This window comes from Bos indicus, chromosome 16 (genome assembly GCF_029378745.1).
Source record: "Bos indicus isolate NIAB-ARS_2022 breed Sahiwal x Tharparkar chromosome 16, NIAB-ARS_B.indTharparkar_mat_pri_1.0, whole genome shotgun sequence".
Lineage (NCBI taxonomy): Eukaryota > Metazoa > Chordata > Mammalia > Artiodactyla > Bovidae > Bos > Bos indicus.
In genome coordinates, this window is record NC_091775.1 from 60,588,394 (window position 1) to 60,614,854 (window position 26,461).

Here is a 26,461-nt window from a genome sequence, read left to right on the forward strand (position 1 = left end):
ATGAAGAACCAAAAAAAATAAAATATGAAGAACCATGTACACTTGTTAGAGTTCTTTGAGTTATTTTTAAGAGGAAATGAGAAAAACTGGAGTTTCCATGATTGTTTATCTTACTTTTTATTCATTACAGTCCACGATACAAAACACAAGGGGAATGGATAGCATGCATGGTAATTAAAAGTATAGCCTCTGGATCCAGACTGCATGGGTTCTAATCCTGATTCTGCCTTTACCAGCCCTGCAAACTGAGTGGAGTAATAGATCATCTCCTTCCTTTTCCATCTGTGAAATGGGGGCATAATTCCAATTCCAGAGATTTGTGAGGATTAAAGAGAAAATTAACATAAAATACTTAGCATGTAATAAGGAATAAAAATGATAGTTTGGTGTTGCAGTTATCCTTGTTATACTTTTATTACTACTACTAAGATCCCTAGTTGTTATCACTAAGTACCAGAGATATGCTTTGTATTTGAAACTTAAGATAACCATATGTGCTGTGCTTAGCCACTCAGTTGTGTTCGACTCTGCAGCCCCATGGACTGTAGCCCTCCAGGCTCCTCTCTGTCCATGGGGATTCTCCGGGCAAGAATACTGGAGTGGGTTGCCATGCCCTCCTCCAGTGGCTTTTCCCAATCTGGGGATCGAACCCAGGTCTCCTTCATTGCAGGCGGTTTCTTTACCATCTGAGCCACCAGGGAAGCCCAAGATAACCATATGAAAGTGAAAGTGAAGTCGCTCAGTCGTGTCCAACTCTTTTCGACCCCATGGACTGTAGCCCACCAGGCTCCTCCATCCATGGAATTTTCTAGGCAAGAGTACTGGAGTGGGCTGCCATTTCCTTCTCCAGGGGATCTTCCCAACCCAGGGATCGAACCTGGGTCTCCCGCATTGTGGGCAGATGCTTTACTGTCTGAGCCACCAGCGAATCCCAGATAACCATATAAATATCCCTAAACTGTTTTCTTAGTCTTTTTGGTTGACAGTAAAAATTGTTCTCTATCATCTCATCCATTATCATCATGTGAAACCCTAAGTTAAAGAAACGATACACTTGTGGGTGTTCAGATTGCGTGACCAGAGGGATATCTGCTCTCCTACTATATTAACAAGAAGAATTTTTAGAAGTAATAATAATAAAGGATAAATTTGTTGAGGTGAAGAAAAGGTGGGAGAGACCGGATGGCTTTCCTTTCTGAGAATTCACTACGTTTCTGTACCTAGCACCAATTTGTACGTATTGAAATGTGTCGAGGGCGTGCAAACTTGAAAGGACTGCTTGCCTGAGTGAAGTACTGCAGTCTAAATGATACAAATCGGATGAATTAAAGTGGCTCTGGGGATTTGTATTTCAGAGCAGCTGGATGGTAGTGACTGTCGGTGCTTTGGCTTTACAGCAGTAGAGATGGGATAGGGCAGGGAAATGTCCTGCTGAAAATCAAGTGGTGAAGTCTATAAAACACCCAGGTGCTATGGTGTTAGCAGCTATATAAATGCAGAGTGTAATTTTCTCCTCTTTGCTCTTGTCACTTTTCCTTTATAAAATTGTTCTCTGCCTGCATCTTTAAGCTCCCATTACCTTTAAGGAATCCTCCAGCAAAAAGTATGAAATGTCATGAAGCCTTTTTTTCTTTCACACTTGCCATTTGTTATTAAAGACCCTCTTACTAAAGAGGTACAAGCCCATTTCCCAATATTGTTCCTTCCTTCCTTTTCTGTTCCTTAAGTGTCTTCTGTGCCTCCTGTGGAAGAAGAATTCTCCTAATTTAGAATTCACAGCATGGAGAAATGAGTTGTTTGCTTAACTCATTCATTAATAATTTGAACCATGGACTTATCACATCCTATTTATTGTTGTCATCATTTATGATGATAGTGAAGTGGATTCATTCACAGTAACATTATATACATTGAAATTCCAGTGACTTAAATGGGTGAAGAAACACATTTTGGTGTGTATTTAATTTTCTATCATGATTTGTTGAGAGGTTGCTTTTTTTAAAAGTTTTTGAAGTGAATTAAAGAATTCCTTTTTGACAATGATATTAGAATACTTGCTTACTAAATATAATGTCAAAAATATTAATGGGACATGTGAGTAATTAAAATTGACAGAGCATTCACATTCATTCATGTTTTATAATTCTGTATACAAAACTACTAGAAATTGGCTTGGGTTGCTGTTAATGTGAAGTATTTAGTAAAGTATTTATATATGCCAGCTGACTGCATCTGTGAATATGTAATATTTTCTGGTCTGTCATAACTAGAGAATTTTGCTGTGAGAAGGATATTTTGGTTCCTTACATCATTATCCACCAAATTAAAACTTTATAAATATCTTTATTCATTCTGTTTATCATTTGTTTTGAATTTTCTGAAATTACTTTCATATTGGTAAGGTTATTATCTTTTTTTAAATTTTGCCTCCACCTTCATCTAAGAGAATAATAAATTGGCTACTACCTCAGTAAAAAATTGGCTACTACTGCCCCAAGAACTAATAGAGATACTAGGCACAGTGGTTAGCACATTATAAACATTTAATAGTAGCTCAAATTACCATAAAAATTTTTCTTCCTTAGACAAATTATTAATAAAAGAGGTGCTTATAATTTTGAAGTACATCTTTTCCTCCTAAAAATGTATTTTTGAATCATCTCCTCCACTTAAAAAAAAAAGGTAGCTAATTCTAAGTGGTAGACATTATCAGAATTTGTGACATTTTTAGCTGGGTAGTTATTGTTAAGTATATGTATGTATGACATGATGGTGTATGAAATTTAGTTAAATGTGACTGAACAAAAAGTAAGTATAGTTGATACTTATATTTGATCGCAATGACATTACATAACAGATACTTGTTCTCAGTTAAGGTATTTGCACAGGCCTTTGGAACCTAACCCTCAGTTCATACAAGCATTGCCCTTAATCTCTTTCTGAACGTAATAATATTGTAGGATCATTTCAAACACATTCACTATTCAAAATCCTTTAAAAAAATTTAAGACAGTCCCAGGAAGTATATCTCCATAGTATTTCTTTATTTAAAAATTTTCTTTACTGTGGTAAAAGTCAGATAACATAAAGCATACTGTTTTAACCATTTTTAACTGTCTGGTTCAGTGTACTCCATAGTATTTTTGTGTGACTTGTAAATCTGGATGAGGTGCATTTCACCAGGTGGTTTTTCTTTCAGAGGAAAAAGCTAAGTCCTTATGTGTAGGCCTACAAAGCCCGCATGATCTGAACATGCCTGCCCTAATTCCTCTTAGTCTTTCTGCTATTATTTATCCCCACTTCCTGACTGCAGCCCCACTGGCTTCCCAGCTGCATTTTACTCTAGAAGCTTTGTATTGGCCTCCCTGTCTTCAGTGGCCCTCCCTGATAAATCTACTAGGCTGACCTCCTCAATTCCTTAAGTACTGGCTTTCACTCACCTTCTCAGTGCCTCTCAGTTCAGTTACTCAGTTGTGTCCGACTCTTTGCAACCTCATGGACTGCAGCACACTAGGCTTCCCTGTCTATCAACAACTCCCAGTGCTTACTCAAACTCATGCCTATCGAGTCCATGATGCCATCCAACCATCTCATCCTCTGTCGTCCCTTCTCCTCCTGCCTTCTGTCTTTCCCAGCATTAGGGTCTTTTCTAAGGAGTTGATTATTTGCATCAGGTGGCCAAAGCATTGGAGCTTCAGCTTCAGGATCAGTCCTTCCAATGAGTATTCAGGACTCATTGCCTTTAGGTTGACTGGTTTGATCCCTGCAGTGCAAGGGATTCTCAAGAGTCTTCTCCAACACCACAGTTCAAAAGCATCAGTTCTCAGCGCCTCTACCTATTCACTATGGTTACTGTAGTGAAATTACTGTACTTCTTCATCTCCTTTTCTCTGTCCTCCTTTTTCCCTCCCTGAAACACCATCTGCTACATTGGCTTCATTATAAGTAAACTGAAGGCCATGAACACACTGTTAGGTCTGAAAGACAGGGTTGAGTTCTGTTTGTTGAATAGGCACATCTTCCACCAAAAGGGCCTTTGTCCTTATAATTATCCAGTTGTCAATTATTTTACCACGCTTTTCAAAAGAAAGCACGTTGACATAGAAGAAAATGTGTATTTTGAGGAAATGACATTTCAATAATATATTTTGGATTTAGAGAGCCCCATTCTTTCAAAAAGCTAATTTTGTGTCAAAGCAGATAAACTCATTCATCTTGTCTTCATCTCTGGTTAGTCTGAATAACCCAGCTTATTAATGCAGACCAGAGCAGGAAAGGTTGAAATGGCTTTACACATAATCACACAGATGGTTAGTAAAGGTGGTAAAAAGAGCACCCAAGTATTCTCTTTGTTCAGTACATCATCTTATGTGGAGCCGTAGTGGAGGCTACCTCTCGTTATTATAAGTTGTCACCTCACCTCAGTTCATACCCAATGGCAAAAGAAATGAAGAGATATATTTAAAACTTAAGTGGCTTTTTATAACTTTTTTTTTTACCTTTTAATTTAAAGATGAAAAACATTATTTTTAGAGGGTGAGAACATGAACAAATTAGTTTTAGTCCTTTATCCACAGAAACAATATCATATGCCTCTTGTCTTAAGAGAGTGAGCATATTTTAAACATGACTGTAATTAAATATTGTGACTATGAAGTGAATATTCATTTTTTACAGCAGGGAAAAAATAATGCAGTCGTATGTAGCATGAGGCAGGTAGGGTAGAGAGCTGTCTAATTTTGGCCTACTGGAACTGGTATAGATTTTCCATCCAAATCAGCAGAAATGTAGCTCTAAGAGCATAGTAGCAGCTTTCCTTTCTGATTGGAGCTTTAAAGTCGAAGGTAGCCAGATCAGTTTAGCATGCTGGCCAGCCTGTGACTAATCCAGCAAGTTATTAATTCTGCTTTTCCTGAGGCTACTCCCCTATTCCAAAGTGGACTTTGGTTTTGGGGGTATACGTTCTTTTCTCAGCTTTGAAACAGTTACGAATCTTTTGGGCACTAAACAACCTAATACTCAAAGGCCTTTTCTGCATCAGTAGATAAATTGCATTGTGGTGGGGGCTGGGAAAGTCAAGAAGTGTCTTTTCTGCATCAGTAGATAAATTGCGTTGTGGTGGGGGCGGGGAAAGTCAAGAAGTGTAGACTTCCTCCTCTTATCACCAGTTGATTTAGCTTATTTTGTTTCCTTACTTTTCCCTCTTTAAAGGCAATTGTTCAAACGTCAAAAGTAATTTAATTTCTCCTTTTTGAACCCAGTGACATTCTTTAATCTACATCAGAGTTCAGTTTTTGGTTTTGTTTTTTTTTTTTTTGTAATACAGAAAGAGAATGTAAAGAAAAGTACAACAAAGAACATATTGTTAGGGTTTGAAATGTGGTTGCTCATTTTAGCCAAAATAATTCCAGATAGATAAAAGCATTGAAATATATTTACGTAATGAGTTCATATGCCTGAAAACTAAAATTAGATGTTTGGAAAACAGTAAGGAAATTCTTTTTTTTCCTCAGCCAGAACATTGCAAGTCAAGGAAAACTGTTCACTAGATCATTTTATCCTTGCTAATGGGACTTTTTTCCTCCCAATTTGGTTTTTCCATCAGTTATTCTGAGACTGAAATATATTATATTGTAATAGTCAATCTCATGTATCTTTCTAATGATCAGTAATGGGCAGAGGGAAGATGAGATTTTCTTCTACCTTCACCAGCCCCTGTCTCCACCTGCCTGCCCTTCAGATTGAATTGCCTGACTTAGATAATCATCCTTTAAAGTCATGTTCCTGAAGTCTGAAGGTCTTGTTCAGTGTGCTTTGACAGACCGATCTGTTTAAATTCAGCGCTTTGTGCCATTCCCGTTAATTGTACTACCATTTTTTAGAAATGTGCTAGGATTCATGGGTGCCTAATTCTGAAAATGGCTTTGTACATTAAGGTTCATTTAACTGATGGTTAGGGGGAAGTTGAGAGACTTAAAGTTATTTTAAAACACAGTAATAGCTTGGAACTTTCTTGTACTGCAGGCATATAAGACTCTATGTTGTCAGCCTCTCGGTCATTAGGCTTGTTGTGATTTGGCTTATATCTTACTGGTCAGGATGTCACTGTGAAGAAACGTTTAGTCATGGAACGAAAATCAGTGTCCAGCATCAAAGATAGTAATAGAGTAAGCACTCCCAATTGGATTTTCATAGGCGGGATTGATTTGTGTGCATTACTGGGTCTGTGTAAAATGGTGTCCTTTTGGCACTAGCTGAATATAAATTTCAGGAAATGTTTTTTCTTCTGTAGATCAGTGCAATACAGTGAAATTTGCTGTAACTGAGGGGAGGCAGTGGTTGGGCGTCCGCTAATAGCCTGAAAGGAACTAATGAGGATGTGCAGTCCGGAACGATTGATTGAATAGCTGCAGTCCTGTGTGTTGCTTTCTCGCTTGCTCTCTGCAAGCTGTAGAGAGGGAGGGGGAAGAGCAAGACACAGGGAGGGAGCCAGAGAAAAAAACGCTTTCTCTTAAGTGGAAGTAGCACGGATCCCAGGGGCCAGGAGGCCAGAAATGGAAGTTTAAACTGCATCTATCTTTTAAAGGGAGAACAGCAGGAATCAAAATGTCAGTCTCCGGAGTCACGATTTACTCCTTATTTTTTAAGATCTGGAAGATAACACAGAATACTTTTTTTAGGATGTGTTTTTTTTTTTTTCTTGTCCATGTTGAGATTATCTAATGTTGTCTGAGAAGCTGGATTCCTATATGTCTGTCAGTTGAAGTGGAGATGGGAAGCAGTTGTGATAAAGGTATAATATGTATATATCTATCATCTGTGTGTGCGTGTGTATGTGCATATATATATGCATATATATGTATCGCTCTATAAAAAAATTTAAATGTAACCTTAATATAGCATATAGTAATTAAATTGGAGAATACCACATGATCTTCAAAATCTGAAATGCATTAGGTCAGTTTGCACAGATTTAGGATCCCAGAGTTAGATCTTAGTGAGGTCATACTGCCAGAACAAGGAGAAGCTGAGCTATTTTTATATCTGCATAAGCATATATGTTATTTTATCCTAGCAGCAGCTTTTTGTCTTCTCATGGACTTCTGGTTGCAGGCTGGTGAATCATCTTATCTGCACAGAACTGAACTTTGACCTTTGTGCAGACACCATCAAATCATGTTCAACACTAGGCTAAATTTGTTCATATGAATATAAAAAATAGTTAATTGGATTCTGTTAACTCTTATATGGCTGACATAAAGCAGTAGATTCCTATACTGTGAGATGCAAATACTAAGTGAACTTAGAGATATTAAACATAACTCAGAGGAAATTACTTTTTATATGTGCATAGATAAAGATACAAACTATCACACTAAGGCATATTCTTAACAGTGACCAAGTTTCTTTAATGTCTTGATAATATCTGTTTAGAGATAAAGAGACAAATTATATCTTAGATGTAGAATATAATGTATCTTTAAAGCAAACTGATTTTTTGTGAGGAAAAAAAATCAACAATTTTACAGATTAGTGAAAGATCCTAAATTTGGATTTTTATCGATGTTTCTTTTTTCTCATCCAGAGGTGCCAGCAGAAAGGTCCCCACGCAGACGGAGTATCTCAGGGACCACTACATCTGAGAAACCCAACTCTATGGACACTGCGAATACCTCACCCTTCAAAGTACCAGTAAGTGCTGCTCTTCTTTAAAAGAGTACGTTTATTCTTTTTAGAGTGAGAGACAGTTGCTAAGAAATCAAAACATTTTGCTCCTCAAGAATCTCTTTATCAAGTTACTAGTTAAAACCAATCATAATTCTATAAAGGTGTGGGTAGGATTTTCTTTTTTTTTTTTTACTTTAAAGAATGGGGCATACATTTTATTTTAAGTGATGGAACCTAAGCAGAGAACGATAAGACTCATAAAGTTGCAGAGCAATTTATCAGAGAATTAGACAGCTGTGAGTTCTAATCCTGAAACTAGGCCTGTGCTTTGCTTAAGCCATCTTTTAGACACCCAAGTAAGTGCTTAAGAAATACCCTGGAAGAAGTATTCCCGTTAAAAATATTCTTTAAACTGACGAGACAGTAATGAGAGTCAGTATTGAATACTAAAGAAGGCTGAGATGGAAAGTCTGTAAGTGAACAGGTCAGCTGACCACCAGTTGCAGCCCTCGTTTCAACCTCTTTGATATAACTTGGAGTAACCAGATTTTAGTTCATCCATTTTCTTTGTTTACTGAATAAGAAATATGCTTACTTTCTAATCATATCATTAAAATTAATTGTTTTTAAACTGGGTAAGACTTACATCTGTGTAGTTGGTCATTATTATGGGTATAACAGAAATCAGTATAAAGTAGAAATAGCCTTTTCTATTGGGGAAAAAAAAAGGATTTAAAAAAAATTCAGCCAAGTTAATATATTGTGTTTTTTATTCCAATACAATTTTTTAAAGTTAGGATGACCTTTTAGGTAGAACTGGTATTTTGAGATGTATTAGCTGGCATTTACCTGTAAATTAACCAAAGTGAATGTTTTATTTTGCATTAATCCTGGAAGCGAGATTTTTCCTTATTATATCTCAGTCTTATAGAGTCTCTGGATAACTATTACTGTGACACCTTTCAAATGTTTACAAATCTTCTCATTTTTAAAGATCACAAGCAAGTATTGGATTAATAGTCAATAAGATTATGAGAGGAATTATAAAATACTGGATGTTATACCTTTTATTAAATTTCTTTATTCTAGCAGACATAATTATATATTTAAAATTGTTTTCATGAATGAAAAAAGTGTCTTTTCTCTCCCTTCCCCTTGTTGTTTTCCTGATGAACCAATCAAATATAGTGAAACTATCTATCTATATGCAGAATTTGGTGAAAAGGTTTGAGTTAGAATTTGAAGTTTTCATGCCATTGTGCTAGAATAGAATAGTGAATACTTTTTTTTTTTTTTTTAATAATATCAGTAACCGAAGAAGACTTTGCCTCTGCAATGTGGTAACATTGAAGTACTTCCTGTATTGAATCTGAAGTCATGGCTGGGTTTTTAAAATTTGAATTAATTAGCAGTAACAGTTTTAATTTATATTTAAACAATAAATTAACAGCTAATTTAAGGTTGACCTTAATAATAAGACTAATTATTTTTGAGTAAAAGTAATAAACCAGTGATGCATATACATGAAGATTAGCACCACATACAGACCACTTACCTGGAGAAGGGAATGGCAACCCACTCCAGTATTCTCAGCTAGGAAATCCCATGGTCAGAGGCACATGGTGGGCTACAGTCCATGAGGTCACAAAGAGTCGGACACGACTGAAGAACTAACACACACAGACCACTTACTCAGGGCTGGACTTCAGGAGAGTCCTAAGCACTGGACGGCCAGGGAATTCCCTCCTTTGTTACTCTTTTTACAATCACGGCCACCTCATGGATTTAGAAACTCTGAGGCAAAGAATAGGCCTTTGAATAGCAAATTGCAGTCACAAAACCCATGCACTTAAGTAAAATTTAGTGATTCATAAGTCTTCACCTAGACAATTATTTAGAAAAATAACTATCAGAACACAGAGATTGCAACTTTTTTTTTTTAACGGCACAAGTTTTTTTTTAATTAAAAAAAAAAAAGGCAGTGAGTAGAAAAAAGAGGCAGAGGAAACGAGAAAACAAAGAGTCATAAAAACAACCTGAATCCATTTAGGATAAAGGCAAATAGCTTTATATACTTATCAATAGTCCTTAAAGGTACCTTCGTATTACACAATGGGTGGTGCATAATGTAGTAATCGACACTGATAATAATAGTCCTGAATCATCAGGGAAAAGTGAAATTTTATTGTTTATACTAGGCTTTTTTTAAAAAGTGAAAAACTGTGTAATGTTGTGTGATATATATCCATTGAGAATATTTAAAGTCTTAAAGATATGTGAAACTTTATGAACCTTGTTCAGAAAAATATGGTTTGTGAAGTTCCTCTCTCCTTGATAATGCTGGAGAAATAATTTATAGTCTTTTAAGAGAAACCAAAATGTGCTGGCTAAATGAGACACTGCAGTACTTCCACAGAGGGTGTATTTTTTAAATCTCCATGTGATCCCAATAGCTAATGTGACTTTACAGCACTTAAATGTTGCCAGAAGAGTATATCTAGTTTTCAGAACAACACAAAATTTTTTTATAATGTCACAAAAGACTTTCTGGGAATGCAGTACAAAAAGGAACCTAACTTTGAGATACTTAACTTTGTTACTTTATATAGTACCTCAAAGATCATTTTCACATTAACTTTATGAAGGAGTAGGGGTGAGATTTAAGCACATGTACTTGTGGTTCTAAGATTCTGGTGTCGTTGCTGACACGTGTCTTTATGGTGAACAGCAAGTACATTAACCATCAGAAGGACCCAAAAGGAGCTGGTAGTGGACTCTCCAAAAGGACTTTATTCTTCCTAGATCTATTTTTAGGCTTACTGAGGGAAGGTGAGGCTTCCCTTGTGGCTCAGACAGTAAAGAATCTGAAAGTGAAAGAGGGGAGTGAAAAAGCTGGCTTAAAACTCAACATTAAAAAAATGAAGATCACGGCATCTGGTCCCATCACTTCATGGCAAATAGATGGGGAAACAATGGAAACGGACAGACTTTATTTTCTTGGGCTCCAAAATCACTGCAGATGGTGACTGCAGCCATGAAATTAAAAGACACTTGCTCCTTGAAAGAAAAACTATGACAGACATAGACAGTGTATTAAAAAGCAGAGATGTTACTTTACCGACAAAGGTCTGGTCAAAGCAATGGTTTTTCCAGTAGTCGTGTTTGGATGTGAGATTTGGATCGTAAAGAAAGCTGAGCACCAAAGAAATAATGCTTTTGAACTGTGGTGTTGGAGAAGACTGTTAAGAGTCCCTTGGACAGCAAGGAGATCAAACCAGTCAATCCTAAAGGAAATCAATCCTGAATATTCATTGGAAGGACTATGATAAAAGCTGAAGCACCAATACTTTGGCCACCTGATGTGAAGAACTGACTCATTGGAAAATAACCTGATGCTCGGAAAGATTGAAGACAGGAGGAGAAGTGGACGACAGGATGAGATGGCTAGATGGCATCACTGATTTGACGGACATGAGTTTGAGCAAGCTCCAGGAGTTGGTGATGGACAGGGAGGCTTGTCATGCTGCAGTCCATGGGGTCGCCAAGTCGGACACAACTGAATGACTGAACTGAACTGAAGGCAGATGAAATAGGTTTTTAACAAGTCTTGATGGAAATTGTTGACACTGGCACACTTCTTGAATGCTTACTTTGGGCAAAGTATTGGTGATTCACCAACTGATATTGATGAAATTATTGATACTTTCTTGGCACACTACTTGGTACTGGGGAAACAGAAATGAACAAAACAGAATTTCCATTCAAGAGAACTTATAGTCTATAGCAAGAGACAGAAAAATAACCAAATCTGTAAGGAGGTAGTTGAGCATCATAGCACAGGTTTTTAACAGTTCACTATGTAAGCCGAAACTTTGTCAAGGAGCCAGTATTTCAGCTGCATTTCAAAGGCTGAATGAAAATAGTTGACAGGGGAAGGATAGTATTCCAGGCTGGGGGAATAGCATTTTGGAAAGATGCACTTCATAAGGTGACTCTCGCTCCCAGGGAATATAGAAAAGTTTCACTGAAGCAAGACTTGGAAATCATGTAGGCAAAAATGGCAAGCTAGAAGGTGAAGAGGTAGGTTGGGGCAAGACTGTGAGTGGGTTTGTTTGTCAAACTTAATGAAATTTTACTGGCCATTAAAGCATTAAAGCTTGGTTTAATTGAAATATTTGTCTTGGTTCAAAAGCTGAACCAAGTTATGTAAATACTGTGACGATTTGGTAAATTACTTGACTCACACTCATCTTGCTACCACTGTCTCAACTCAGGGGGATAGGTGAGTTGGGGCTATCATTCGATAGAAGGCCAGTCAAGCACCCACCCCTGCCTTTCAGCTGACACTCCCTGATAGTTCTAGAGTAGCGGATAGCCTTAGGGAGATCCTCAGAAGCCAGAGGGTAAGGATTGCTTGTATTGTGCTGACTACTGCCAGATAAGGCAGAAGGGAGCCAGGGAAGAACTATGGCAATGAGCCCTTTAAACCTTTGTGTATCACCCTCATTCCCCCAAATTTATATTTTTTAAAACTTAAAATGGATAACTAGTATATTCATGTATCAATATATTCCTTATTTAGTTTAATCCATCTTTACGCAGGTAGTAGACAGCAGAGTTAATAAGTTTAAATATAAGAACATAAGAAATAAGAGAGAGAACTTGTATGGCCACTGAACCTATAGCTTAAGGCAAAGTCTTGGCTTTTGGGAATGTTTAAATATATTTGCCCTTTTATCTAATCATCTAAATGAAAGTCACTCTGTCATGTCCAACTCTTTGGGACTCCATGGACTATACAGTCCATGGAATTCTCCAGGCTAGAGTACTGGAGTGGGTAGCCTTTCCCTTCTCTAGGGGATCTTCCCAACCCAGGGATCAAACCCAGGTTCTCCCACATTGCAGGTGGATTCTTTACCAGCCGAGCCACAAGGGAAGCCCAAGAATACTGGAGTGGGTAGCCTATCCCTTCTCCAGCAGATCTCCCCAACCCAGGAATCGAACCGGGGTGTCCTACAATGCAAGTGGATTCTTTACCAACTGAGCTATCAGGGAAGCTTATCTAATCATAGGAATAAGAAAAGCAGAGATCTGCAGCATAGTTTTCTATAAAGAAAGATGAGCGCTGAAGAATTGATACTTCTGAACTGTGGTGTTGGAGGAGACTCTTGAGAGTCCCTTGCACTGCAAGGAGATCAAACCAGTCTATCCTAAAGGAAATCAGTCCTGAGTATTGGAAGGACTGATGCTGAAGCTGAAACTCCAGTACTTTGGCCACCTGATGCGAAGAGCTGACTCATTTGAAAAGACCCTGATGCTGGGAAAGATTGAAGGCAGAAGAAGGGGACGACAGAGGATGACATCACCAACTCAATGGACATGAGTTTGAGTAAACTCCAGGAGTTGGTGATGACCTGGGAAGCCTGGCGTGCTGCAGTCCATGGGGTCACAAGGAGTCGGACACAACTGAGCGACTGAGCTGAACTGAACCGCAGGATAGTTTTTCTGTTCTTCCTCCACACTCATTCCATATCTCTTCACCTTAATTCCAATTGCAGTTATTTGTTTATAAGTCTCTATCCCTTATTAGACAATAAATTATCTTTTCTACTTATCTTTGCAGCTACCACAATGCCCAGCAACAAGTTAATTGTTAAATGGGTAAAAGGTATATGAGTTATCTAAGAACTGAGTCAAGTGATTATGTTTCACACATACTCTCTTGATACTACAGGCTATGTCTCTGGTCAAATGGATTACTAAAGCGTTTAATAGCCACTCAGAGATCATTTTAAAGGAGTGCACCTGTGCAAAATACTTTTTTTTTTCTCTTCAACAAAGAGATCTTAATTTATATTTAAAATTCAGGGCTGTGGTATTTTATCTATATAGTGTTTATTGTTCCTACTTCTGTTGGAAAGTGAAACTAAATAGGATTCTTTACTTCATGATTTATCTCTGTGGATATTTCTTTGAGCCATTTAGGTATCATACATATGTATAAGTTCACAATGTTTTTGCAGATCTGAGTTTTCACTATTAGATTCTTCAAGAACAATTTTAGTCATTCAAATAGTTTTTATCTATTTTTAAAGATCCCATTTTTCATTTTTTCTTTAACATCCTGCTAGACTTTTTGCCTTTGTCCTATTTATGTTTTCCTTTAAATAAAACATCCATCGTATGTCTTATATATTGTTAAAACTACATTTAAATGATATCACAAGACTGGTTGGGAAGAAATAAGTAAACCAATAAAAGTTATCTGGGTTCTTAAATTTAACTCAGAAAGGGAATAAGCTAACGTCTTGTAATTGTATGTATTTGTTTCACATTGCCTGAGTTTTTGGAACAGGCTGCTTTCTTTAATATTCTATTTATAAAGTGACTATTGATATTTATGATTTCTGTATCACTTCTCCTTAGAGGATGCCATCAATTTAGCTTTGGCTAAAAGAAAGCGGCTGTGTTCAGGGCCAGGTGCCCGCTCAGTGTTCTCATTTCCATAACACAATGGTCTGAGCTGGCCTTCCCTATGAATGTAACACAATGCAGTTGCAGCTGCTTCATTTGTATTAGCTTTGAGCTTGGCTCTGAAAGAATTCAGGCACTAAAATATATGCCAAGACAGCCAGAAAGCACAGTTGAACTACAGGAGTAGCCGACTATTCCTGCGTAACCCTCCTTGTGCTCTTGTCACAGTGACACCTGAGCAGTCCCAGTCAGATATACCAGATACAAAAGACTGTCAAAAGATAAAAGCTTCGCCTAGTTTTTAGAAGAAAGTAAAGCTTTAGAGGAATACATGTAGACTAAGCTATATTCTTGTAGGAAATAAAAAAAAAAGAAATGTTACATCTTTTAAATATTGTGTGATTATCAGACTCAGTATTAGCCATTGTTTTGAACAGAATACTCAATCAGGTCTTTGCTTTTCCAAGTTAAACAGAGAGAGAGAAAGCTTCATGCCCACTTAATAAAGACCAGAAAGTGTTCATTGTCTAAACAAATCATCTAAGCAACTTCAAAAAATACTACTGCCAGAGCTCCACCTCAGACCAGTTAAATGACACTCTGTGGACCCGAACCTAGTCTTCTGTATTTTTGAAAACCTGTCCGGGTGATTCTGACGTGAATCCAAGCTTGAGAACTATTTGCCTAAATGATTGGTTAAGGTATTAGGATCCCATCTTGGTCAGTGTACTCCCTGTGAACACCCGTGCCTCCTCCTATACCTTCAAGCCAACCATTAAAAACCAGCAGTGATAGTCCTGCAGTGGCCAGCTGTCACTCACAGGCAAGTTGTGTTGTGTACTAGTTGCCCTTGTAAGTGTTTACCACAATCAGTCCAGATGACCAGTCTCATTTTGCAAAATGCGTGTTTTATTGTGGCAGAGTAACCTCTGATCAGCCTAAGCAGCTCAGTTTTAGCGGTAAAACATTCAATTTGAATTCATGGCCTCGGAGCTACAATACTATTTCAGTTTTTGTGTTCTCATTGCTGTTGTATTCCAGGAAACTTAAAATTCTTTCCTCTGCTGCTTAAAGATTCTTTATTAATCTTTCTTCCTTCTCTTTCCTGACCATCTACATGAATCTAAAATCCAGGATCATCCTGCAGTGATACCTTTTTGTTCATATATGTATGAATATATATTGATAATATATGTCTATCAAAATATTACTACCACAGGTAAAAATAATGTAATAAATATAGGGATGTCAGAAAAGAAAAATTATAGTCTGACGATAGTAAATATTAAGTATACCTTCAAATCGTTTTGTAACCAGGACAGCTATGATTTTTAAATCTTTTAATGATAACTATCCTAGGATATAAAAATAGGAGGGAAAAAAGGGTTAAGGTTAGATATGACCCCTTAAGGAGGCTAGAGAGCAAATAGCAAATACCTGGAGGAAAACGGAGCAGAAATGGCTGAGAATATTGCCAAGAGCCTAAACTTGAAAGAATCGAAGAATGAGGGAAACCTTCCTCATTCTATGCTTATTCCTAGAAATAGGTTTGCAGTGGTGCTAACTAGTGGAGATTTCAACTTATTTTGCACAGGAAAAGATGGCTGTTTAAGATAAGAGGGTGGGATTAACTCAATTATACTTCATTCTTATGGATAGTGTACTACTATAAAGCCGTCTCCTCAAAGCCAAGATATTTTTCTTCTGTTTCAATGGGAAGTAGAGGTGTAACTGGGCTTCCCTGGTGGCTCAGTGGTAAAGAACCTGCCTGCCAATGCAGGAGACACAGGTTCTGTCCCTGAGTAGGGAAGATCTCCTGGAGAAAGAAATGGCAACCCACTCCAGTATTCTTGCCTGGGAAATCCCATGGACAGAAAGAGCCCGGCAGGCTATGACCCACGGGGTTGCTAAAGAGTCGGACATGACTTAGCACCTAAACAACAACAAGAGGCTTAACTTTTCATATCACAACTAGAGATAAATGTTTTGAAGGGCCATTACCCAGTTAGGGGAGCATGTAGTTAGCCACTAAGTATAACTGATAGCAGATGATTTCTCCTTTCAAAGATGTTAGAAAGTTAGAAATATGTGAAGGGAACCTTGCTAACTTCTCAATTTACTAGGGTTAGCTGTACATAAAGATATTTTCACCCCTCTTAGCTATACCTGTAGTCAACAAGGTTCAAGCAGTGCTGGTAACAATAGTATCCCTGAGGTGCCTTCCTACCATCAGACCATTTAATTTTATAACCAATGCCAGTACCATTCTACTGGATCTTTAAAGTTTTTGTTTGTTTTATATTAAACATCTGTGATTTTTCAATTTATCATTTATTTTTTAAATTAAAATCTAGTTTATGTACAATGATATGTTCTTTTCAGGTGTACTACATAGTGATTTGACATTTGCATTCAGTGAAATGATCCCCACGATAAGTCTAGTAACCTTCTCTCCCCATACAAAGTTATTATAATATTATTCATCATATTCCTTGTGCTGTATTTTAATCCCCTTGGCTTATTTATTTTATAACTGGAGGTTTGTTCCTCTTAGTCCCCTTCCTATTTTTCTGTCTCTTCTCTGGCAACCACGATTTTGTTCTCTGTATCTAAGAGTCCATTTTCATTTTATTTGTTTTGTTTTTACATTTCACATATAAGTGAGATCATACTGTATTTGTCATTCTTTCTTTGACTTTATTTCACTTAGTGTAATACCCTCTAGTTTCATCTATGTTGTCACAAATGGCAAGATTTTATCTTTTTAATGCCTGAATAACATTCTTGGGTATGTGTATAACACACAAACATACATATTCATACACATACATACCACATCTTCTTCATCTGTTTATCTATCAACAGATACTTACATTGTTTCTGTATCTTGGCTATTATAAGTAATGTTGCACTGAACATTGATGTGTGTATCTTTTCAAATTAGTGTTTTTGTTTCCTTCAGATATATACTCAGAAGTGGAATTGGTGGATCTTATGGTAGTTCTATTGTTAATTCTTTGAGGAGCCTCTCAACTCTTTTCCATAGTGATTGTGCCAATTTAGTGCACATACATAGTGTATTGTACCAGTGCACTCCCACCAACAGTGTACAAAGGTTCCCATGTCTCCTTGTCACCACTTCTTATTTGTTGTCTTTTGAATTTACTTTTAATTGGAGGATAATTGCTTTACAGTGTTCTATTGATTTCTGCCATGCAACAGTGTGAATCAGCCCAAGTATACATATATCTGCTCTCTTTTGAACCTCCCTCCCACCCACCCATCACCCCACCGCTTTACGTTGTTACAGAGCACCAGGCTAAGCTCCTGTGTTATACAGCCACTTTCCACTAGCTATCTGTTTTACACATGGCAATGTATATGTTTCAGTGCTACCTTTTCAATTCACTCCACCCTCTGCTTCCCCAGCTGTGTCCACAAGTCTGTTCTTTATGTTCTTTATGTTTGCATCTCTATTCCTGCCCTGCAAATAGATTCATCAGTACCATTTTTCTAGATTCCATATGTATGTGTTATATACAATATTTCTTTTTCTGACTTACTTCGCTCTGTATAATAGGTTCTAAGTTCATCCACCTCACTACACCTAACTCAAATTTGTTTCTTTTTATGGCTGAGTAATATTTCATTTTATATATGTACCACAACTTCTTTATCCATTCATCTATCTATAGACATCTGGGTTGCTTCCATGTCCTGACTATTGTAAATAATGGTGCAATGAACATTGGAGTATGTGTCTTTTTGAATTGTGATTTTCTCAGGGTATCTGCCCAGAGAGGGATTGCTAGGTCATATGGTAGTTTTAGTCCTAATCTTTAAAAGAATCTCCATTTTGTTCTCTATAGTGGCTATATCAATTTATATTCCCACCCACTGTTCCCTTTTTTCCAAGAGAGTTCCCTTTTCTCCTCATTCTTTCCAGCATTTATTGTTTGTGAATTTTTTTATAATGGTCGTTCTGAGGTGTGAGATGATACCTCATTGTGGTTTTGATTTACATTTCTCTAATAATGAGTGATGTTGAGCATTTGTTCATGTATTTATTCATCATCTGTATGTCTTCTTTGGAGAAATGTCTATTTAAGTCGTCTGCCCATTTTTGATTGGGTTGTTTGTTTTTCTGATATTGAGCTATATGAGCTGCTTATATATTTTGGAGACTAATCCTTTGTCAGTTGCTTCATTTGCAGTTATTTTCTCCCATTCTGCGGTTGTCTTTTCATCTTGTTTATAGCGTCCTTTGCTGTGCAAAAGCTTTAAAGTTTAATTAAGTCCATTTGTTTGTTTTTATTTCCATTACTCTAGGGTGTGTCAAAGAGGATCTTACCACAATTCAGAGTGTCCTGCCTGTGTTTTTCTGTTAAGAGTTTTTATATTTTCTTACATTCGGCCTTGCATTTAGATCTTTAATCCATTTTGAATTTATTTTTGTTTATGGTGTTAGGAAATGTTCAGTTAGGATGCTGTCCAATTTTCCCAGCAACACTTATTGAAGAGGCTGTCTTTTCTCTGTTGTATATTCTTGCCTTCTTTGTCAAAGATAAGGTGCCCACAGGTGTGTGGGTTTATCTCTGGGCTTTCTGTCTTGTTCCGTTGGTCTACATTTCTATTTTTGTGCCAGTACCATACTGTCTTGATTACTGTAGCTTTGTAGTATAGTGTGATGTCAGAAAGGTTGATTCCTCCAGCTCTGTTTTTCTTTCTCAAGATTGTTTTGGCTATTCGGGATCTTTTGTGTTTCCATACAAATCATAAAAACTTTTTGTTCTAGTTTTGGAAGTTCTAGCCATGGCAATCAGAGAAGAAAAAGAAGAGGAATCCAGATTGGAAATGAAGAAATAAACCTCACTGTTTGCAGATGACATGATACTGTGCATAAAAAACCCTAAAGATACCATCAGAAAGCTACTAGAGTTAGTGAATTTAGTAAAGTTGCAGGATCAATACACAGTAACCCCTTGCATTCCTATGCACTAACAACAAAAAATCAGAAAGAGAAATTAATGAAACAATCCCATTCACCATTGCAACAAAAAGAATAAAATAGCCAGGAATAAACCTACCTAAGGAGACAAATGACAGACTATAAGACACTGATGAAAGAAATCAAAGATGGCACAAACAGATGGAGAGATATAGCATGTTCTTGGATCAGAAAAATTAATTATGAAAATTATTGTACTACCCAAAGCAATCTACAGATTCAGTGCTATCCTTGTCAGATTTGTTGTCTTTTTGATGATGACCATTCTGACAGGTGTGAGGTAGTATCTCATTGTGGTTTTGATTTGCATTCTCTGATGATTAGTGATGCTGAGCATCATTCCATGTGTTTTTTGGCCATCTATATGGTTTTTGTTGTTGTTGTTTAATATCACTTCAGGTCCTTTACCCATTTATTAATCAGCTTGTTTGGTTTTTGATGGTGAGTTGTGTAACTTCTTTGTATATTTTGGATACTAAGCCCTTGTTGGATTTATTGTTTGCAAACATTTTATTCTATTCAGTAGGCTGTCTTTTTTGTTTTGTTGATGGTTTCCTTCACTGTGCAAATGTTGATGTGGCCCTATTTGTTTATTTTTGCTTTTGTTTCCTTTGCCTGAGGAGACAGTTCCAAAAGTTTTTTGTTAAGATTGATGTCAAAGAACATACTGCCTATATTTTCTTCTAGCAGTTTTATGGATTGAGGCCTTACATTTGGGTGTTTAATCCCTCTTGAATTTATTTTTGTATATGGTGTGAGAACATAGTCTGGTTTGATTCCTTTGTGTATTCAATTCAGTTCAGTTCAGTCACTCAGTCATGTCTGTTTGCGACCCCATGAACTGCAGCACGCCAGGCCTCCCTGTCCATTACCAACTCCCAGAGTCCACCCAAACCCATGTGCATTGAGTCTGTGATGCCATCCAACCATCTCATCCTCTGTCGTCCCCTTCTCCTCCTGCCCCAAGTCCCTCCCAGCATCAGGGTATTTTCGAATGAGTCAGCTCTTCGCATCAGGTGGCCAAAGTATTGGAGTTTCAGCTTCAACATCAGTCCTTCCAATGAACACCCAGCACTGATCTCCTTTAGGATGGACTGGTTGGATCTCCTTGAGTCCAAGGGACTCTCAAGAGTCTTCTCCAACACCACAGTACAAAAGCATCAATTCTTCGGCGCTCATCTTTCTTTATAGTACAACTCTCACATCCATACATGACCACTGGAAAAACCATAGCCTTGACTAGACAGACCTTTGTTGAAAAAGTAATGTCTCTGCTTTTTAATATGCTGTCTAGATAGGTCATAACTTTCCTTCCAAGGAGTAAGCATCTTTTAATTTCATGGCTGCAATCCCCATCTGCAGTGATTTTGGAGCCCCCCAAAATAAAGTCTGACACTGTTTACACTGTTTCCCTATCTATTTGCCACGAAGTGATGGGACCGGATGCTGTGACCTTAGTTTTCTGAATGTTAAGGCAACTTTTTCCCTCTCCTCTTTCACTTTCATCAAGAGGCTTTTTAGTTCCTCTTCACTTTCTGCCATAAGGGTGGTGTCATCTGCATATCTGAGATTACTGATATTTCCCCCGGCAATCTTGATTCCAGCTTGTGCTTCCTCCAGCTCAGCGTTTCTCATGATGTACTCTGCATAGAAGTTAAATAAGCAGGGTGACAATATACAGCCTTGACGTACTCCTTTTCCTATTCGGAACCAGTCTGTTGTTCCATGTCCCGTTCTAACTGTTGCTTCCTGACCTGCATACAGATTTCTCAAGAGGCAGGTCAGGTGGTCTGGTATTTCCATCTCTTTAAGAATGTTCCACAATTTATTGTGATCCACACGGTCAAAGGCTTTGGCATAGTCAATAAAGCAGAAATAGATGTTTTTATGGAACTCTTTTGCTTTTTCAATGATCCAGTGGATGTTGGCAATTTGATCTCTGGTTCCTCTGCCTTTTCTAAAACCAGCTTGAACATGTGGAAGTTCACGGTTCACGTATTGCTGAAGCCTGGCTTGGAGAATTTTAAGCATCACTTTATTAGCGTGTGAGATGAGTGCAATTATGCGGTAGTTTGAGCATTCTTTGGCATTGCCTTTCTTTAGGATTGAAATGAAAACTGACCTTTTCCAGTCTTATGCCCAGTTTTCCCATTTATTGAAAAGACTCTCTCTTCCTTATTGTATATTCTTTCCTTCTTTGCCATAGGTTAATTGACCACATAAGTACGGGTTTATTTCTGGGTTCTACATTCTGTTCCATTGATCTGGGTTTCTCTTTTTATGTCAGTACCTTTCTGTTTTGATTAGTGTAGTTTTGTTGTATAGTCTGAAGTCAGGGTGTGTGATTCCTCTGGCCCTGCTCCTTTTTCTCAAGATTATTTTGGCTATTCAGGATCTTTCATGTTTTCATGCAAATTTTAAAGTTATTTGTTCTAGGTCTGTAAAAAATGCCCTTAATATTTTGATAGTGAAAGTTGCTCAGTCGTGTCTGACTCTTTGTGACCCCATGGACTATACGGTATTTTGATAGGGATTGCATCAAATATATAGATTGCCTTGGGTAGTATGGTCATTTTAAGAATATTAATTTTTCCCATCCATGCACATGGTATGTCTTTTCATGTGTTTATGTCACTTAAATTTGTTTCATCTATATCTTATAGTTTTCAGAGTACAGATTTTTATCTCCTTAGATAGGTTTATTCTTAAGTATTTTATTCTTTTTGATGCAATTGTAAATGGGATTGTTTCCCTAATTTTTTCTAATAGTTTGTTGTTAGTGTATAAAAATGCAACAGATTTCTGTGTACTAATTTTGTGTTGTTCAACTTTACTGAATTAGTTAATGAGCTCTAGTAGTGTTGTGGCGTATCTTTAAGATTTTCTAAGTATAGTATCAGGGCTTTCTCAGTGGTAAAGAATCCACCTGCACTGCAGAAGACACAGGGACATGGGTTCAATCTTTGGGTCAGGAAGATACCCTGGAAGGTGAAATGGCAAAGTTGTATTTATTTCCAACTCTTAGTTTCATTGATTGTTTTATTGTCTTTTTAATCTCTGTTTCATTTATTTCCTTTCTGATTTTTATGATTTCTTTACTTGTTAATTTCAGTTTTGTTTGTTCTTCTTTTGCAGATTAGGTATAAGGTTAGATTGTTTATTTGAGACTTTTCTTGTTTCCTGAGGTAGACGTGTATCACTACAAACCTCTTAGAACTGCTTTTTATTTGTCCCTTAGGTTTTAGATCCCTGTGTTTTCATTTATCTTTTTTCTCCAGGTATTCTTTTAAATTTCTGATTTCTTCAGTGACCTACTGATTGTTTACTAGCATGCTGTTTTTAGAGTATTTTTCCCCCCTAGTGGTTGATTTCTAGTCTCATACTGTTGTGGTTAGAAAAGATACTTGATGTGATTTCTGTCTTCTTAAATTTATTGAGAATTGTTCTGTGGCCTAACATGTAATCTATCCTGGAGAATGTTATATGTGCACCTGAAAAGAATGTGCAGTCTGCTATTTTGGATTAAATGTTTTCATCATATAACTATTAATCTGTATCATCTAATGTGTCCTTTAGGCCAATGTTTCCTTACTGATTTTCTGTCTAAGTAATCTGTCATTGATGTAAATGGGATATTAACGTCCTTTACTATTATTGCCTTGCTGTCAGTTTCTCCTTTTTTGTTTGTTATTATTTGCTTTATGTATGCAAATGCTCCTTTGTTGGATACACGTCTTTACAATTGCCATAACTTCTTGTTAGATAGATCTCTTTATCATTATGTAATGTCCTTCTCTGACTCTTGTTACAGTCTTTGTTTTAAAGTCTATTTTGACTCATATAAGTATTTCTACCCCAGCTTTCTTTTCTTTTCCATTTGCATGGAATATTCTTTTAGCTTTTGCTAGTGCTGAGATCTTCATATTAGAGGGATGTTTTTATGACTTTTTATAGCAGTGTGGTTAATGATCCACAAATCAGGAGATAGAAAATGATATTGTTTTGGATAATCTTCTTCTAAACAGTCTTCTTTTTAGAGAAGGCGATGGCACACCACTCCAGTACTCTTGCCTGGAAAATCCCATGGACGGAGGAGCCTGGTAGGCTACAGTACATGGGGTCACGAGGAGTTGGACACGACTGAGCAACTTCACTTTCACTTTTCACTTTCATACATTGGAGAAGGAAATGGCAACCCACTCCAGTGTTCTTGCCTGGTGAATCCCAGGGACGGGGGAGCCTGGTGGGCTGCCGTCTATGGGGTCGCACAGAGTCGGACACGACTGAAGCGACTTAGCAGCAGCAGCAGCAGCAGTCTTCTTTTAGTATTTCCTAACACTTAGTTCCAGTGCCCCATAGTAATTTAAATTCAGCTTGCTGCAAACTATACCCACTTGTGTTTTTCCCAAAAACTCTTTTCCCTCTGAACTTCTAACTGTGTAGTACTATGCACTTCTTCAGTTCCCAGAGCAAAAAACCTACGACACACCCAGCTTCTTGAGCATGAGATCAGTGCAGTGTACAGGGCCTGAACAGAAGAAAGCCATCTTCATGGAGTTTAATGTTCAGTGGTTGCCATCTCAAATGCTTAATGGTTCGTTTTTGGATTTGTGTTTTGTAAATCAAGTCCAGTGAAACAATGGAGCATGTGCAGGGGCTTGAAACCAAGGCACGGTTCCACCTCCTCCTGCCTCTCTGGGATGGATTCTGAGTTCCCCACTTTCCTATCCCCTGGATCCCAGCCACCCTTCCTCACCCTCTGCTTCACTGAGCCACAGCTATCACAAGCTGTAACTTGTGCACAAGCATGAGAAACATAGGGATTGGGCTGCACACTCTTGGCAGGGCTGTCCTTGTCCCCACCTGTCATCTTCACTGGTGTCTGGCAGGTGGCCGGAGACCACAGCTCAGTTGAGGCAAGCCTCTTGTTCATCCTTAATTCCAGGATCCTAGTGAGTTGTAGTGGCAGCCATGGGAAGAAGCCTGGCCCAACTTCTGTGCCCTGGGCCAGGCACACGGGTTTGGTGGCTGGGGAAGGGCAACCTGGTAGCCAGTGGGTCACCCACACACTAAACTGTGGTCTAGGGCCCCAGGTTACTCTGAAGTCTGAAGGTCTGAGGGAGCATGACATTAAATAGCAAATTAAAAATACCATGGCAAATGGAGAGAGAAAGACTCTGGGAAATGTTTTTATTTTATCATCTTTAATGATACTGTTTTCCTGCTTTTTGAACAAGGGCCCTTATTTTTTTCACTAAACCCCTCAGAGTATATAGCTGGTCCTATCTAATACAGTAAAGATTTTAACTCATCTCCTGGCCTCCAAGTCCTCCTTCATCCACTTAAGCTTTCACAATGTTACCAGACTGGGCTCTCTAAAATTTAAGCTTGGTCATTCTCCCTTGCTTAAAGTGTTTTAGCAGTTCTCTTTGGCCCCATGCCCATGTTGTTGTTGTTTAGTCACTAAGTTGTATCTGCATCTCTGTGACTGTAGGTTGCCAGGCTCCTCTGTCCGTGGGATTTTCCAGGCAAGAATACTGGAGTGGGGTGCTATTTCCTTCTCCAGGGAATCTTCCCGACCTAGGGATTGAACCCACATCTCCTGCATTGGCAGGCAGATTCTTTACCACTGAGCCATCGGGGAAGGTTCTCTCCCCTATGCCCATGGACATGACCAAATTTTGAACACTTTATTTGGCTTGCACAGTGAGTTCTTTCCACTCTCCTCCCTCTCTCCCTTCTTCCTTTCCCTCATTTGAATGTCTTCAGACATAACTAACTTTTCCTCCAAAAATCATCAGTTACCTGCTGAAACCTTTGGCATATAACTTGTTTTTTACTGGATGATCAAAAACAAAGTTAACTTGGCACAGAGAGCCTTTCATTATCTAGTTTTCAGCTGCCCTTCCAGTCTCATTTCTTTATATTCAGTATCCTCTTCCCTACCCCCAGTTTTCTAAGCCTCCAAACTGAAAAGAGTGTTGTATCTTAGTGCTGCATCTTTGTTTAGCTTAAGTTCCTCAAACAAGTTTTCCCACGTGTCTTTGTACATTTCTGCCTGTTAAGGCCACCTTCTATACTCCCTAAAAGTATTTTCATCCTTCAGAACTCAACTCCAGTGTCTTCTTAACATTAGCCTTGACCTTCTCTGTCCTTCCTTCAGAGTGGACATTTACCCATTACCATTTATCTGTATCGTTGCCTTCCCTGATCTGTGATATTCTAGTTCGTAGTCTCCAGAATGAGTGTACATACCTCAGAGAGTACACTGCACAGTCCACTTGGGTTGCAAAAAGAAAATAATAAATGTTTGAGTTTTAAAATTTCACTGTTTTAAGATTTTTATTTTATTGACTATTTTTTAGTCATATATCAAAACATTCTTACAATTTTATAGATGAGAAGTTTTAGGAATGCACACCAACAGTATTTTACTTATTTGATACATAGTCAAGACAATTTAGGGGCTTCCTCAGTTAAAGAATTCTCAGCCTTAAAGAATCTGCCTGAAATGTAGGTTCAAGCCCTGGGTCAGGAAGATCCCCTAGAGGAAGGCACAGCAACCAACTCCAGTATTCTTGCCCAGAGAATCCCTTGGACAGATGAGCCTGGCGAGCTACAGTCTATAGGATCACAAAGAGTCAGACACAATTGAAGCAACATCCCCTGGAGAGGGAAATGGCAACCCACTCCAGTATTCTTGCCTGGAGAATCCCATGGACAGAGGAGCCTGATGGGCTACAGTCCATGGGGTTGCAAAGAGTTGGACATGACTGAGCGAGTACACTTACTTACTTAAGCATGTATGCATGCAAGACAGTTTAAAAACTACTCTTCTAGGACGCGCCCTTTTTCACTATTCCCACTCCAGCATTTATTATTTGTAGACTTTTTGATGATGGTCATTCTGGTTGGTGTGAGGTGATACCTCATTGTAGTTTATAGTTGCATTTCTCTTAATAAATTAGAAGTGCTGAGCATATTTTCATGTGCTTTGGGGCCATCTGAATGTCTTCTTTGGAGAAATGTCTATTTAGATCTTCTGTCCATTTTTTGATTGGGTGGTTTGGTTTTTGATACTGAGCTATGTTACCTGTTTATATGTTTTGAGTGTAATCTGTTATTGGTTGCACCATTCACAAATATTTTCTCCCATTCTGAAGGTCATCTTTTCATTTTGTTTATGGTTTCCTTTGCTGTCCAAATCTTTTAAGTTTAATTAGGTACCATTTGTTTATTTTTATTTCCATTACTCTAGAAGATGGATCAAAAAAGCTATTGCTGCGATTTATGTCAAAAGTGTTCTTCCTT

At 37.8% G+C, this 26,461-nt stretch overlaps 1 protein-coding gene across 10 annotated transcripts in view; it reads left to right on the top strand.

Annotated features, from left to right (window-relative positions):
• Positions 1 to 26,461, top strand: part of RASAL2 (RAS protein activator like 2) — a 397,112-nt gene that overhangs the window by 287,450 nt on the left and 83,201 nt on the right. For 9 of the 10 annotated variants that reach the window (XM_070768498.1, XM_070768499.1, XM_070768500.1 and 6 more), the window contains one exon: positions 7,586 to 7,692. In XM_070768498.1, the coding sequence (XP_070624599.1) occupies positions 7,586 to 7,692 (107 nt within the window). Of the gene's footprint in view, positions 1 to 6,686; positions 6,794 to 7,585; positions 7,693 to 26,461 lie in introns of those variants that run through there. The other variant, XM_070768501.1, reaches the window with a different exon arrangement.